Here is a 17,390-nt window from a genome sequence, read left to right as displayed (position 1 = left end):
TTCTCATGTGGGCATACTGCAAAACAGGTAAAACCCTCAGAATTGTGAGCTTGCTTTTGAATCCTGGTTCCTCCACTTCCCAGCTATATGACTATGAGAAAGTTGCTAACCTCTCTGTGCCTCAGTTTTTTCATTGTAAAGTGGAAATAATATCTATCTCATTGGGTTACTGTAACAATTAAATGTATTCATATTTATGAAGTACTGAAAATAATGCCTGATAGGTGGTCAGTGCCACATATTGGCTAAATAAATGTAAAATCCTTCTTATCCCTTTTAAATCACCAATTCTTCCATTTTAAGACCTGGAGAGAAGAAAAGAACTAGTTCATGAGGCAGACTCTCCTATAAGGAAATCAGCATTGCTCCTGAAGCTGGAGAAAGACCAAGGCTATTGCCTAAACTGGGAAGAACCATCCTGAAAATGTGGGAAGGCTGAAAGAGAAATTACATAGTGTCCATTAATAAACTCTTGTGGCTACCCTCCTTTGCTCCTTCACTACAGCTAGATTTTGCTAGGCCAGCTCTCTCTGAGTTCTCTCTACCATAAGATCTAGAGATGGCTGCTGAGGTGATAACAACAATAGAGATAGTTATATGGAGGACTGGAACTTTGACCATAGGTTACAGAAGCTGGGCTTGGGGATTATAGCACTGTGTGGCTCAAAAAGACATTTTTGTGTTTCAGATTACTTCACATTGGTATCAAGTTAGCAAATGTAGGAAGTGGCTCCATAGCCATAGCTCCCTGACCCAAAATTTAGGAAGATACATCTCACGGATAGATGTGTATATATCTACAGATGCCTTAAGGTTTCCTGGAAGTTTGGGCTAGGGATGGGAGAAATATGGTCTTGTCTTACAACTGAAGATTATGTGAGTGGAGAAAAGTTGATACTCATGAGGGAGACCCTGGCTATAAAGGTATAACCTTCATCACCATGGCCTGAGTATTAGCTATTACCCTTTATCCAGTCAGGGATCATGGGCCCTTGAACATGATTTGTACACCTTCTTTATTCTCTAAGACTGCCACCAGCCTAATGCCTGTTAATAAATATACACCCAACTATCCGATAGTTCTATTGGGTAATGAAGGGAGAAATGCACTATACTTACCTGGGGTCAAATCCCACACCACCAGTCTGTGTTATCAAAAGAAGATTACTTAATCTTGTGGAGCTTCAATTTCTTCTTATCTAAAATTAAGATCTCTCAGGGTTGTTGTGAGAGGGGAAAATAAGAAATTCAATGTATTGCCTAATTTTTTCTCTCAACTACCAGTTGGAATCCTAAGCCTTTGAAGATGTGAATTAGTACTAAAAATTCAAAGCCCTTCCTTCTTACTAAGCTTCCATAATTCCTTCTACCTTGGAATTGAAGAGGTCTTGATTTGCAAAATGTCCTTGTAGGCCTTAGGTGTATCTGAAGCATAATCATTAATGCATTAGTTAATTCAATAATTATCCCACCTCCTTTGCACTCCTGCAGGGACACCTTCTCAAGGCCAATGAATGCAGATGTAAGGATCACATCTAAGAATGTCACTCACATTTCAATCAGAGATTTGTATATTAACTACAATATTCTGTCAGATGTCAAAGTTTCTTGACCAAGGGGTGCTTATTCCAACTTACACAAAGGCTCCATATGAGTTAGGTAGTTTCTGCACCTTCTTAATCCCTGACTTGCTTCAAACATTGGTCATACCCTTACATACCCACCCCCTACCTTGCCTCACCTTCAGCAGCACATCACAAGTTATGAAAAGTTTCTTTTCCAAATACCAGTTCAACCCTAGATTTTGGGGGCATTTCTTCTTTTTCAGTAATGAAGATATACTGAAATGAAGATATACTGGGGGGAAGGAAGGATAGGGGTCAAAATAATGGGGTTGCAATTGTATGGGGGATATTAAAATAACATAAAAAATAAATGATCACTTTTTAAAAGATTTATTTATTTATTTATGCATACAAAAGCTGGGGTACAGGCCAGAGATGTGGGGGATGAGAGGATTCACCAGAGACAGTGGGGAACAGAACAGGCAGACTGACTGAAATACACTGCTGAGGGGAGCAGTGGGCGAGACAGGAGAGGTCTGCTGTGCCACATGGGTTGGTTCCTGCTGGCAAGGGATTGAACTCATGCTGTAGAGGCTGTGGATTGCTTCATAGTGTGGTGCTTTACCACTTGGGCCATGAGGGAGGCCCCTAAATGAGCTCTTCTAAGGGACAGCCATGTTCATTTGGGTGAAATAACTTGCCCATGGTGACAAAGGCATGAATATGGATTATGGTGTTAGTTTTCCTTCCCTGGAGGTAGAGACCTAGATCTGATTAGCAGTGGCTAGCAAAGAATACACAGGGAGCAACTGAGGAAGTGATGCTATCCATACACACCTACTCATATCCTAATGGCTCTATGAACTACAGTAGGATGGAAACTGCCAGATTTTTGATACCTAGATAGAAGAATCTCGATAACCAGAAGCCCGATGGATAAAGCCAGTACTGATAATATTACTGAAAACTAAGTTCCCAGAGTGTTGCCAAGGAGTGGGAAAAGGAGATGCATAAAGACCTTTTCTCAGCTTTGTTCTCCAAGACCAAGAAAGCCACCTTTTGAAGACACCTTTTATGAGCATTCTGAGGGTCTGGGTCTCCAGAAAATGGACTTCACAGAGTTTCCGAGGCAGTGATACAAATTAAATGCACACCTAATAAGATCATGAGGAAATTCCCAAGTGGATATATACTCTGGAGAGGACATTCCTGGCTCTCACCCATCTTAACCCCACCCACCTAGATTTGGAGTCTCCCTTTTTTCCAGCCTCTGAGAAAAAGTTGGGCACCTTTAATGGCCACCACCAATCCCATAAAATGCAGCAAGTTTCTAAATTTAACAGAATTGTTTGGAAAGCTCAGTTGTGATGACTTGGGTTACCAGAATGCAAGGATCCTGAGAGGAAGCTTATAGGACCAAAGGTGCCAGGGAATTTGAAATGAACTTGACCTAAATCTCCCCTCTAGAATTTCCCCTGTCTGGTGAAAGCTATAGGGGATTCTTTAAGGGAATGGTCTGAATTCCCCATTTCCTGAGTGTGGTAAACTCAGACAGATTATATAACCATTCTGTGCTTCTGTTTTTTGGTCTATAAAATGGGGTTAATATCAGTATTACCTCCTAGGACTATTATCAGACAAATTCAGTAAGCCCATACAAAGCACTTAAGAGACACATTTGGCATGTAGTAGATGCTAAATATGTGTTAGTTCCTCTAGTAAAGTGATAGGGGGAATATGTCTCATCCTGGGCCTTTAGGGAAACTGCTTCTGTCTTTCCTCCAGAATATAGATAGAATGAAAGCATTTATGGGGTTGGTCATCAGCAACAAGCTGCCATCTAAAAATACCACTAACTTCAAAAAGCCCCTCTCACATGCCAACTACCATTTTCTTGAATGTGCTGCCCAATTGCCTCTGCTGTATTTGAGAGGTGGGAAAAGTAAAATGACTGCAGGCTTTCTAACTAGCCATGTAGGTGGCATGTAAATTGTCATTTTATTATTGCACAGGATTAATGTGTTGACAAAATTATCTCTTTATGTAGAAAGACAGGGCTTTTGTGGGCAGCTGTTTCATGCCTATCTTAAGCAGCATTATGACCCCCAAGAAGACACCATCTCCTAATCTCCACAACTGTGATTACAGGGCAAGAAAGATATTGAAGATATTATTAAGGTAATTACTGACTTTAAAATAGAGACTATCCTAGATTATCTGGTTGGGTCTAATGAAATCATCCCACTGAAAAGGCAAATACTTAATATGAGAGTCAGAAGAGGAAGTCAGAGAGATGCAGCAGGGGAAACAAAAGGATTTGATGTGTAGAAAATACCTTGAAGGTAAAGGGGGCCACATGTCAAAAAAATGGGAGCTTCAGTCCTACAACAAGGAATTGAATTCTTTTAGTTGCTAGCGATCTTGAAAGAGGATTCAGAGCCCCAGATGAAAACCACATCCCTGCTGATAGCTTGATTTTAGTTCAAGTAGATCCTGAGAGAATCTAATCACACTATGCCAAACTTCTGACACAACAAATGGATTTTCTTTTAAGCTAAGTTTGTAATCATTTGCTATAGCAGTAATAGAAAATGATTTAATGTTGCTGGAACTCAATATGTACATCTGTCAAATGGGGGTAAAATGTCTTTCCTTACTTACCTTATAGGGCTGTTAGGAGGGCAAATGAGAAGCAACATCAGTGTTCTGTAAAGTTTCAGATCATAAAACTGTTAGGCTATGCTCCCAACAGGGTCAAAATATCAACCTGTTTTGAAGTAAATGGATTGAACAAATTAAGATCTTAGAACTCCTGCTACTTCCCAGAGAAAAGGGCTGCTTCTCCTCTCACATAAATTGTGCACATAATTTCTAAGTGAAATTAGAAAATGTAGGTCTAGGTCTATTCTCTACCTGTGTGACCTTGGTCAAGTTATGTCACCTCTGTAAACCTCAATAGAAGGAGGGTAATCATTGCTACTCTGCCCAGGTTATATGGTTCTGCAAAGCTCAACTGAGACAGTGAGCGTGAACATATGATGGAAGTAAAATACTAAGATGGAAGGCCTATTAGTCCTCCCAGTGCACCTTTCTGCTGGAAGCAGGTAGTTTGATTCTGAAAAACTATTCACCCAAATAAAGTGGAATTGAAAGACTCCTTGGGTGCTGCTATGAGATACTGTTTTTTACCATGGCTTTTGTGTTTGGCCTTAGACAGGTCTCTTCTCCTATCTGGGTCTGCATCTCCATTTTAAGATGTTAGTTTATAGACAATTGCCTTGAGATAATGGTTATCAGAATCACTGGAAAGATCAGAGGTCAATGGGAAATGAACAGTCATTTTCTCTGTTTTATAAGCCCCACCTACCCCAACCAACCATCCTACAAAAGTCTAAGTCAGAAGAGTTTATTAAATCATGCAAAGTAAACCCTATTCAGGATATAGGAGTTGATTCCCATGTGTGGGTAGAGTAGTTGATTCTTAAAGTAGTCTGGATTCCTTGTTACACTTTAATTAAAATACTGGTCAATTTCAAGCTGGTTAACTAGCCATGTTCCTCCCAGTTCTTTGCAGTTCTCATAGATACTGTTTCCTCATGAATATGATTTCCTCCTATTATAGCTCTTATTATGTGAATTAAAGATGCTAAACTATGTCCAAACAAAACTCAGTAAGACTGTCCATGTTTTCTCTATAATGTAGGCTACAGTAAAACCCAGAGCTTAGGATTACAGAATGTCAGAGCTGAAAAGTCCCTTTGAAATCACCTAGTTTAAATATAGACAATTTGACTGAAATTTAGAAAGGAGGAGGGATTTGCTCAATACTACAGAGAAGCAATGTTTGTAAGAGTAAAACTAAACCCTCCCCACTTCTGCCCAGGACACCATCGAGTTCTTTCCATTGTGTCGTGTTGACTTTCAACTGCCCTTGATGCTCAGAGATTTGAAAGTCAAGGAACTCTTAGTCTTCTCATTCCCTAGGCTGTTTTAACCATTCTTTGAAGTAGAGAAACTTCATTTATATGTCATCAAAGTACAGGGGCCATACAGAAAGTAGTGTAAGAGCTTGGCAGCTATGCACATAGTCTTTGTAAACATTTCCGGCATACCAGACTGGACTTATCCACTATTATTCTGGTCTTTGCCTCACCAAGATGTCTCCTTCCTCAACCTGTTTTGTTGTCTCAAAATCCTTACATCACTGAGTAGGAATCTCCCAGAGATCTTATTGAAACAGATTATGATTCCAAATGTCTGGGGATGGCCTCAGAATCTGCATTTTTAATAAGCTCCAGGTAGTGCTGAGACAGAGACTGACAATGGCCCATATTTGGAGTATCAAAACATATAGGTGTCATTTCCATCAATCTCATTTCTAAACATTTTCTCCATTTACTGGTGGGATTCCTTTTCTTTGCTACTGAGGTTAAGGTGGTGTGTTAAAAACAGGAAGTCTATAGCTTCTGGGCCTGGATTTCTTTCAATCCCTAAATGTGTGATCGTGGTCATATCAATTTCATCTTCTTGAGCTGCAAGTTTCTGTATCTCTAAAAATGAGGCTATCTTCTACATACAGTGATGCTGTGAGGTCTGAAAGAATGATAAGGGATTGGTTCAAAGTAGTCTACAGATTGAGATTCTTAGGTCCAAAAGGATCACATGCCCAAATTTCCTTAGAATTGCAGAAGACAAAATGAGCCATGTATGGTGGCTGCACCATCGTGCCTAATATGCTAAGATTGTTTCCATGACAAAACTGCACATGAAGGCCATACATACTAGGCAGTCTGCAAACTTTTATTGAAAGTCACATGAATGAGCCCCACAATCTCATTCTTTTTTCTGATGTTACAAACCTATTTCACATAGGCAGTCTTTGTAGCATCTATTAATGTCCTTGGAATTAAGTGCTCTTTTCTCTATGAAAATGAAGGCATTTATTTATCAAAAAAACATCTCCTCAAGATATCTTGCTTTTCTTTGCAATTTTGTCAATGTTTCTGAAGCTTTATCTGGGCTTGTAGTATGTCAAGGTCATTTGTTGCAGCTGCTTTAAAAATAGTATCATTGGTCTACATTCTCTCAAAAGCAATTTTCTCTAGTCGCAGAAATGCCTTTTCCTCTACTACTTTATTTGTTCTAGTTATTACAGGATCAAGGAGCTTCTTGATTCTTGAAAAGGAAAGGATGCTTTCCCATGATAGCCAATTATTTTAGAAGTACTCTACATGATACTATTTTATCACTGAAATTGGATGTTGAGTTTTGCCCGACGGAATCTGGAAAAACCCCCTTCCATGTTTTTTTTTTTTTTAATAAAAACTTCAATAATATTTCTTATTCTAAATATTTTGACTTTTGCTATGAACACAGAAAAAACTTTGAGGGATTTGACCCAAGGGATCAAGTAGCACAGAGGCACCAAGACCTTTTCCACTTCTTAAATCACATGTGAGGATGTCTCTCAGGCTGAAGCTGTATATATACTACAACCTTGGTGAAGTAAAGAGAGACACACAAGAACCTTATTTCTTTAAAAAATGATTAAGTCAAGGACTTAACAGCCGCCGACTAAAAAATAAATTCTTCATTTCACAAGGCAAAATTAAATGATCCTTTAAATAATATTCCCAAATGAGTACACTGAAGGTGAGAAGAAAGCCCAACTCAAAATTTTCTTCTGCCACAGTTTAGTTTTTCTTTAAACTGAATCTGAATCTTCTCCATTCCCTCAAATGTTTCATTTTAATATTTTGTTGGGCAGGCAAGAATCAGAGTCATGTCAGTTCTAGTAATAAGAGCTCTGTGTGGTAAAGGGAAAACTGCATGACATTTAGAGTTAGAGAGGCCTGGATTCAAATCACAGTTCTGTTACTTTCTGTATGAAATTGAGTCAGTTACTTTAGCCCCCAAGCTAAAGCATCTGCCTGCATGAATGTTGTAAGGACTAAATGAGATAACGGATGCATGTGAAGAACCTAATACTCAGTTGCTACTCTTCAATTATCACCCCTTCACATAGCCTTTTCTGAATCACTCTCCATCCAGCATACACGGGTCAAGCCAGTCTCATTCAATGACATTGTGTCCCACCACACTTTAAATCAGAGTGCAAAAAGGGAAGCACTGAGATTAATTATTTGGCATTCTTTGGGTATACCCCCGAGCAAGGCAAGGCTAGCCATTCACTGCTCCCTAGCCTCCATCCAGCTGGTGATTCCAACTCTCTAAGCCAGGTTTTAAATCTATATCCTAGGAAACATAGCAATCTCATGGCCATGTTTTCAGGATACTTATTCAACTGGAATTGCAGTGCTTTTCTCTGGTTCTCAATAATCTTTCAATATTTGTAGTGATAACTGTGATATTCTGTCCAAAGAAAAGCAGAGTAAAACCATGTCTCTATCAGGTACTGAGGCCCATTGGCCACTGCTTCTGTGGTCAAAATCTATATACCTGCCTCCTTTAATCATCTTAATCATCTAATGGGATGAACTAAGACCACAGCACTGAGACAAGCACTTACAGAGACTCCCTTTGGCAGTGAGCAGCAGCCAGAATAACATCTACTTGGATCGCTTGCCTTTGGGACAGGATAGAGCTGAGAGAGTTCAATATTCAACCTGGGAATTTCTTCATTGGGAATGGCATCACTTCCACTCAATTACTTCTACAATGTTCCTGTATGTTCCTAACTCATCAATAACCTGTGTTCAGAGTTTAGTCTTGTAAGTATCTATTGTCTTTGGGTAATATTCCTTCAAAGGCATCTGCATTGGTTTGGTTATGAGTGCATTCTTATATTTCATCTTTTCCTTTCCCTAAATCTCCCTGTCCCTCTTCATCCCCCTATCCCTATGTTTATGCTTCTCTCTCAGTTTATATATAATCAGTAAACTAGGAGGGATTGGCTAGAAGTATCCCAGTAGGAAAGCCCTTTCTCATATACTGGGCCACATTATAGGCCACAGACCCTAAAATGTCTGTGATCCACGTATCTGCACAGGAACTCAAGCAATGACACTTTCTCAAGTAGTTTCCCTTCTATCAATAGAAAAAGAAATCATAAATGCCGACTCCTCAGATTTCTGACTCACAACACCAATTGTGTTTTGGTTCCTTTCTAATGATTGAGATGTCAAATGAGTAAGATCAGGATCTTATGTCTGGAAGTTTTCCATTTGGTGGCAAAATATGTGAATCTCATGAAAGGGAAATGTTAAACCTTCAGAATGATGACCCTTGCTAGAAAGACCCCTTGCGAGGTTAAGTGCAGTACAATGGAAAGAACCTTGAAAGGTAGTCCAGGGATCAGGGATCTTGTTTAGGCATGACGACTAATTTTCCCTCCCCTAGTTTACCCAATAGTAAACTAAGTAGTTAGAATAAATGATTTTGAATGTCTCTTTCAATCAAATACTTTGGTTTGTAAAAAGAGTCTTTTATATAGAGGGCTAGGGTTCCTAAGCTTTATTGGGTCACAGGCTCATTTGAAAGTCAGTAGTATGTGATGGAATATCCCTCCAGAACAGACACATTGCTGTGGAATTCAGCATACAATTCCAGAGGCTTAATTAAGTTCCTGAATCCATGGACACTGGGATAAGAAATGCTTCTTTTGGGAGATAAAAGAGCTTATCTGTAGAAAGCAAATATAAAGCAACTGTGACAGCTGCCTGGCCTCAATCAATCTTAACAATTTTTCTTAATATTCAACCCAAAATGGAACTCTTGCAAGACAAAGTCTGTCTTTTAAAGTGAACTTTCAGTGTTTGTTTCTTTCTTGATGGCTTAGAAAGGAAGCTGTCAGAAGAAAACAGGATGAAAAATTATTCAAACAGGCCTATGCTTTCACATGCAAAACATGCTTTGCAGATTTGTCCTATGCAGCTGTATGCAAGAGCAGAAAGGCCACCTTCTTAAGTCCACATGGTGGGGTTGTGGGGTCATCACCCATGCTGTATGGTCCCACAGAAACAGACAGGTCCTTGGCAATATATTGCAGTGCCATACATCCAATCTGGTACCAGGGTCCATATCTTGAATAAAATACATGTTAAGCTTGTGCAATGTTCAGCAAACTTTCCTACTTCCTACTTCTAAGGTAAGCAATGGCCCCAACTCAAGTAGCTTTTAGCTCAGAGTAAGACCTCTGAGATCAGTCTTTAGGCCCAAACATTTCAGAGTTCTGTGGCCTTTTGAAGAAGCAGGAAGTTCAGAGAAGAGTTGAAAACTGAGCTCCTCTCTTCAACTCAGGACAGTGGATAGCTTGTTTCTGCAGAGTCTGGTTTCAGAGAGTTCAGCCATTCACAGACTTACAGCAGCTCAAGATAGACATTCTGAGGGAATGAATACAGAATACGAAGGATAAATAAATCTGTGTCTAGGACATTTACCCCTTATTTTATGGCATCCGAGAGCCTGAAGGTGCAGGGCCAGGAAGGAGCTGCTCCTCAGCACAAAATGACTTAGCACACAAGGGTTTGAAGGAGACCCTTCCAGAACCTGGAAAAGGACTCGAGGCCAAGGCGTTTATAACCTGAAAGGGAAATAAGAGAGTAAGGAACTTGCTAGGACTAATCAAGCACTTTAATAGCCAGTAAGCAATGGGGCCTCTCTTAGTAGGTAGTTAAACCTACAATTGGTTGCTGATCTTCTGAGCTGGCTAGGAAATGGTCCTTATAACTCACATCCCATAAAATGGCTTATGATGATACTATAATCAGGACTGGACACTGTGCCCTTGGTCTTAACTCAAATCCCCAAATAGTCCACAGGGAAAGCAAAAGTCTAATTCTTCTGAGCCTGATGCCCCAACTCTTTCTGTAGCATGGTCATTGCCTTTATGACTCTACAATAACTCCAAATTTCCTTTACTGGAACTTTATCTTGAAGTATGAGAAGGACTTTGGTCTTGGATACTGAGGATGGGTAATATTAATAGGAAGAAAAGGAGGGCTGGCGAGTGAATGAAAAGCCAAGATCCAGACACCTGGATCTAGATTTATGTGTATATCGGCTGATGTTATATCAGAAATCTGACAGTCAAAGAATTTCTAGGTAGAGAATTGCATGACTAAGCTTAGCAGCTCCTGTGATCTTTACAAGTCATTTATGCCCTTTAAACCTCAGTTCCTTTACTTGTTGAAATAGATATTATCCTCCATATCTTTGGTATTCTATGTGAGTCAAATTGCATAATAGATATGAAAGTGCTTGGCATTATACAAATATAAAGGTCTAATGATGAAGGTCCAGGTAAGTAAGAGAAAAATAATTATTTTATCTGAAGGAATGATGTTTCTCTACAGATGCTAAAAGGGATCTAGGCACCTGCTACAATACCAAGAGTGGTTACTGATCTTCTTATAGACACAAAGGATGCCAGATTTAGAAATTTCCAAACTTTTCATTTTACAAATTGGGAAATGGAGGCTCAGAGAAGGAAATGTATTTATCCAATATGCCACAGCCTTGATTCAAAGGCAATTTGTAAAGCTATACTGTAGTTTGTCTGGGGCAGAAAGGGAAAAGGAAGGACTTAAAATCAGAGGACCTTAGAGTTGGAGGGCAGCAGGTTTAAGGGTCAGATAATGATAGGGTAATAAACTAAGGCATGGTGGTGAGTTCCTATTCTTTGGACCAGCATGGTATTCCAGTCCTCAAATCTAAGATCCTACAACTAGGTTCTGTAAAAATTGGTGGAAATTACATACCTGTGGCCTCAACTCTCATCTCCAGGAAGTCTGCCTTGAGAGCTGTGGATGGAGGAGGAAAAACATTTTACTAAGACTCTATAAATCAGATCTGGAATGGGAAAGCATGGCCATGGGTGACTTTTGTAGGACAGTGACAAAAAAGCCATATGAAAAATGAGGAAGTGATTCCATCCAGAAGTTTCAAAGTATACAACTCCATGCTTATTGGTTGGGTTAACTCTCTGGCAAGTTTAGAGAGCCTAGTCTCCCAAATATGAAGCCATCTTTCAGGTGACAGAACAATAATGCCAAATTATGGGAGGCTAGGGGAGCCCAGAGAAACTGTTATCAAACCACACACTACATTATATGATAATATATATTAGGGAGAAGGACAGGGATAGAGGACAATGCCATATGAAACATGCATTCTCCTTTGCCTTGAAGACCAAACCAACCTTGCCAGTCTTTCGATGTGCTTAGATCTGTCCTAATGTGGCAGTTTGGAGACAACTGGAGGGAAAAGTTAATCTCTGAGAATAACCCCCCCGCCCCCCATAGTGTAATGAGAATTTCCCAGACAACAGCTGGGCCCAGGCTCTGTCTTCAGGATTGTTTGTTTCTTCTCTCTTGAGTCTATTTACACCCTATCCTTGATTAATTTTATTCTAATCCATGGTTTCATCGCTACCAAATACTGAGGATTCCTACCCCAAAGCACAATCTTTCACATTGTATTCTATATAAATGCCCCTCAAAGAGTTTTATAGTGGTTGTACTGAACACTTGCAGGCCTAAATTTATATAGGCCCAGCCCCAACTACTAGTCTAAGTTGCAGTTGCCCAGTGGATATCTCTATATGAACGCTCCACAGGGTCTTCAAAAACGCCATGTCCAAAATTGAGCAAAACAACTTTCCACAAAACTTGTTCCTCCATGATCAATTATTGTTATCATTTACTTAATTGCCTAAATTAGATGCTTTTCTCTATTATTTTCTAGTGCTCCGTAATTGAAAGCTCAGTAAGGTCTTAGTGAGCCTACCTCATGTCTGTCCCTTCCATTCCATTCCCATTGTCAATGCCATAGGTCAGGGCATCATTAACTCTTGCCAGAATGACTAACCTCCTAACTGGTGTTACTGTCTTGTATTTACTTTCTCATCCATCTCCCTATTATCACCAGAATGATTTATATTTTTGCAACTCAGTCAGCTCAGAATATGTATTGTCTTGCTTAAAAATCTTCCATGATTCAACATGGACTATTGTATGAAACAAACTCCTCAGTATTCCATACAAGACTTTAAGATCTGGCCCCAAAACATCTTTCTGACTTCACCTCCAACTAAGCTTCCCTCTTTTTGTCTTAAAATTCCAGACAAAGTGGGACACTAATCACTTCCTGAATCTGTTGCATAAGCTGTTGTGCCTTCCAGAAATGCCTTCCCTTCCTCTTTTTGATGAACCGTTTTTCATTGCTTTTTATTTTGTGTAATTTCTATGGAAAGGAGATGAATAAGGTAGTGAGGTTATTCAAATGTCACATTACAATTGGGTGTAAAGAGGGGAAGCAAAAAGAGGCAGGGCAAAGTTTAGAAAGATTGTCATTTTCATTAAAGATAAGAGTTTGGTAACAATGTCAATAGATGGGATTGACTGTGGGTAGGCTAAGGATCTTGACTAGTGATCAGCATGTATATACACTCATGCAAGTGATAGTTACAAGGCAGTAGCTTAGACAGGAGGGTTCTTTCCCTATGTGGATGCTGAATCGGAGGAAGTTCTCGGTATCTAGGATGGTGGTTTATGACATACTGAAGGACAGGTGTACTCAACTTTGTCTTACCCACATTCGTGCCAAGATGGGAACTAGAGATAAGTAACAGGAATAAATCCAGGTTACAGAGGCCCAGAAATAGGGTAGATAGAGCCGTGCTCCAGCCTGAACTGTCTACTTTAGCCGAAGCCCATAGATTGTGGTTGGTCCCAGCCTTCCCTGAGTACTAGCTGACCAAGTCCAGGCTGTATCCATGTTCTCAACCGCAGTTTGGCTATAGTTCCCCTAATATAAGTTGCCCTCACTTAAAGATTTGATTGGACTTTGTTCCAGCTCTTATATATCCCTCCACAATATATTGGTTCCTTGTTCAAGGCTACAGATCAATCCTTCATTTTTTGGTGAAAAATCTTTAAAACCCCAGCTCAGATATCACCTCCTCTAGAAATCTTTTCCTTAGATTTGCCTGATTCATTCTGTTAATTCTAATGTACTTCATTCTGCTTCCTTGGTATTTTTCCTCATATGACTTATCCAAAGGAGAGGGGAAGGACCACCAGGAGGTAGGAAGCAGGCCTGCTTTTAGGTTGGTAGTTTATTGAATTATTAAGATATCTCTCTGATTTTTATTTGTCAAGGTGGGTATTTGACTAAGACTGTTTAAAATTTCCTAGGTGAAAGCTTTATCTTCATTCTATTGGTAAGAAAATCTGGGGCCCTGAACTTACTTTTATCTGTTATGCTGGAATAATGGTAAATTATTGGCTAAGGAGAAGCTGACCCTGCCTAGAGGTCGCTCTGGCTGACTGCCAAGCAGAACTAGAGTGATCTGGTATGTAGAATCATGTCCTGATAAGTGATAACTCAGGTTTAACTAGATGATATCAAACTTACCCCAGTTCCACTACTGGTAAAGGCACATTATTTTGCTTTAAAACAACCGTCTAGAAAGTTACACTCCTGTCACACACCAGGAAGCACAGTTTCAAACTATCTGATAAGCAACATGGGGTAAACTCACAGAAGAGTCCCTGAAATCTAAGCAACCATTTTTCCAGGTGTTCTAGTCTCAAAGGCTTCCAAATATCAGACCTTGAACAGACTGTATCAGCATCTGTGGACTTTTAAAAGCATAAAGGAAGGAAGGAAACAAAAAAAAAAATAGGAAAGGAAGGAAGGATGCAGAAAACCAGATAATCAGTTCCATAACTGGAGATTATGTTTTACTGGTTTTAGAGAGGAAGGATGGACTCTGCAGGTTTACTCCCCCTCAAATTTTTCCAAGGGAAATAAATAAAGAGCTCAAAACAAACAAAAAAATAATATTCAGTGGAACTAGGCATAAAAAGCAGGTGACTTTAAAAGGTACTCCATCAGGCATTCATCAGACATTTCAATAGAAACTCTTCAGGTTAGGAGAGATTGGAATTACTTTTTCAACCTCTTCCAGATAAAAACTACCAGCCAAGAATAGTATGTACTGCAATACTCAGTTTCAGATCTAAGAGTGAAATAAAGGCCTTTCCAAAAAAAAAAAAAAAAAAAGGCAAAAGTTTGCTAATTCTAGATACCCCCTGCATGAAATGTTGAAAGTAGCTCTTCTGTATAAATCAAGGGGGAAAAAGTCCACAAAAAAAATAACAAAAAAATAGAACCAGAAAACTAAAAACAAAATGTCAGTAGAAAGCCCTCACTTATCAGTAATCACACTGAGTATAAATGAACTGAACTCACTCACCAAGAGGCAAATAGTGGCTGGCTGCATCAGGGGAGAGAGAGCGAGTGACTGACTCTACCCACAACACAAGTGAAGTATGTGTACATATGGAGGGGTAAATTTGTATTCCCCAAATCATAAAGTTAAGTAAATCACTGGCAAATTAATAAAATTTGAAAAATGAGAAAACAACCTACTGAATGGTAGAAAAATATCAGTACATCATACATCCAACAACATCTAATATTTTAGATCTACAAAGAACTCATCCAACTCAACAAGAAAACAAGAAAAACCTAATCAAAAAATGGACAGAAGATATTCAGATAGACATATAAATGGTCAACGGGAACATAAAAAATGTTTATCATTGATCATCAGAGAAATGCAAATCAAAACCACAATTGTATACCACCTCATTTCCATGCAAATGGTCCAAAATGAGAGGGAAAAAAAAAAAAAAAGAGCAAATGTCGGCAAGAGTGTGGGAAAAAAAAAAAAAACAACCTTGTATACTGTTGGTGGGAATATAGACTGACTTTGCCTGTATGGAAAACAGTATGAGGTTTATCAAAAATATTAAAAGTAGATCTACCTTATGATGTAGCAATTGAGGGAATATATGCACTGTGTTCATTTTAGCACTAATAACAATAATCAAGTTATGGTAACCCTAAGTGCCCAAGACAGATGAATGGATAAAGATGTGGTACATAATCACAATGGAATACTACTCAGCTATAAAAAAAAAAAACATGAAATATTGTTGTTTGTGACAATGTGGATGGGTCTGAAGGAGATTATACTAAGCAAATAATTTAGAATGAGAGAAAAAATACTAAATGATTTTGCTCATAATTAGGATATAAAGAAACCAAACGAAAGAGCTTACAGAACTAAAGCAAAAAGAAACCTTAGCATTGAGGCTACCAGAGTGGGGGTGGAATGTGAAGTGTCAAGAAGATAGGAAGCTCAATTACTATGTTGGAAGATTACTGGTGCTTTGGTGGTGGGTGTGATGTGGTAACATGTATCTGAAGAGGTATGAACCCATACCCCTAAATCACACACAGTATCATAAACCAATGTTACCTTAATAAAAGAAAAAAATTAAAAATAATTTTAATTAAATTACATAAAATAAAAACAGAAACAGAAAGACTGAACATGACAGACAACACAGAACAGAGATAAGTAAAAAAACAAGTAGTGACAAATATAAAGACAAACAGGTACAGAAATAAATACAGAGACATATAGTGAGAAACAGGCAGATGCAGAGATGGGCAGAGAGAGGGACAAACACAGGAGCACAGAGCTGCAGAGAAACAGAAAAGATAACCTAAGTCTGCAAAAGAAATGCTAATGTTGCATTTATCGATAAGTGGCATGGGGGCCTCCCCTGGTGGCGCAGTGGTTGAGCCCTGGGCTGCAAAGCTGCCTGCAGCCTCTGCGGTGCTGGTTCAATCCCCGGCCACTGGCGAGGGTCCCACATTGTGCAACAGATCTCTCCTGCCTCGCCCACTGCTCCCCTCAGCAGTGTATTTCATCAGTCTCCCTGTTCTGTTCCCTACTCTGGCTCTGGTGAATCCTATCACCCTCCCGCGCTTCTGACTGTACCCAGTGCTTGCGTGAATAAATAGATAAATCTTTAAAAAACAAATAAATAAATATGTGACATGGCTTCTCTTCTCTCACTTGTTTGTGTCTCTTACCTTCCTGTTTTCCGGGAAGCTGTTTCAAAGAACCTGGTCCTAGAAGCCACCCTGGAAAGAGAAGTCAACCAAGTTCTATGAGTTGTTCTGGAATACCTGTGGAACTAATGGCTAATTGAAAAGACAGAAGAGTATGAAACAGGTGGGCCACAAATGTTAGGGCCTGCCTTATCATGCAAAGGACCCTGGTCTAAGGAGAAATCCAAGTTTCAGAATGTGAAATTGCTCAGAGCCCACAGGAAACCTTAAGGCATTGGCTGATACCCTTTGCTCCCTGTCACTTCAGAATAGTCACCATATATTACTAATCAGGCTAGTCCTAGTTCATATTCTTATTCTTGGTGAAACAAATCTTCTGTTTCAAAGCACAATTTTTGGTGCTTTGAAAATACACCTAATTAATTAGTCAAAATAGTGGAGGCTTTGATTTTATTTCCCCCATTTTACAACTATGGAAAAGTAGAGACTCAAGAAAAAGAAAGATCAGAAGACAGTTTACTGAAAAGGGTCCCAGGAGCTTGTTGCAGAGAGTGCAGCTATGTTTGTTGTGATCAAGCAAGACTGGTTCCTGAGAATGGCAGTGGCCCCACATTAGACATTTTTATCTAGTTCCTTGTCTTATAGTCCAATCTCAGGAAGGCCTGTTGGATGTCATTTCAGCTACTAACATGCAAGAAGCTCTCTGGAGAAGAGGAGTCATTTTGGAATATTTTTTAAAAAATCATACCCTTGCTTATTTAAAAAAAAGTCTCAAAACACAGATACAATGAACAAATCTGTTCATTAACTTATTTTTTAAAAGAGTGTATGGTGGGCCTCCCTGGTGGCGCAGCATTTGAGCGCTGGGTTGTGAAGCTGCCCGCAGCCTCTGCAGCATTGGTTCGATCCCCAGCCACCAGGCGAGGGTCCCAC

The 17,390-nt window shown here is 39.4% G+C and overlaps 1 protein-coding gene across 1 annotated transcript in view; it reads right to left on the bottom strand.

The window, feature by feature from the left end:
• Window positions 1–1,717: 1,717 nt before the first annotated feature.
• Window positions 1,718–17,390, bottom strand: part of OPHN1 (oligophrenin 1) — a 414,559-nt gene continuing 398,886 nt past the window's right edge. The window contains exons 23-25 of the mRNA XM_054695894.1: window positions 16,479–16,529; window positions 11,285–11,326; window positions 1,718–10,107 (exon numbers count right to left, since the gene is read on the bottom strand). Of these exons, the coding sequence (XP_054551869.1) occupies window positions 11,293–11,326; window positions 16,479–16,529 (85 nt within the window). The 3' untranslated portion in view covers window positions 1,718–10,107; window positions 11,285–11,292. The remainder of the gene's footprint in view (window positions 10,108–11,284; window positions 11,327–16,478; window positions 16,530–17,390) is intronic.

Source organism: Talpa occidentalis, unplaced genomic scaffold, assembly GCF_014898055.3.
Source record: "Talpa occidentalis isolate TD23 unplaced genomic scaffold, MPIMG_talOcc4v2.1 talOcc4.15, whole genome shotgun sequence".
NCBI classification, from domain to species: domain Eukaryota; kingdom Metazoa; phylum Chordata; class Mammalia; order Eulipotyphla; family Talpidae; genus Talpa; species Talpa occidentalis.
The sequence above is the reverse complement of the archived record's forward strand: the minus strand, read 5'-3'. Positions and strand labels throughout refer to the sequence as shown.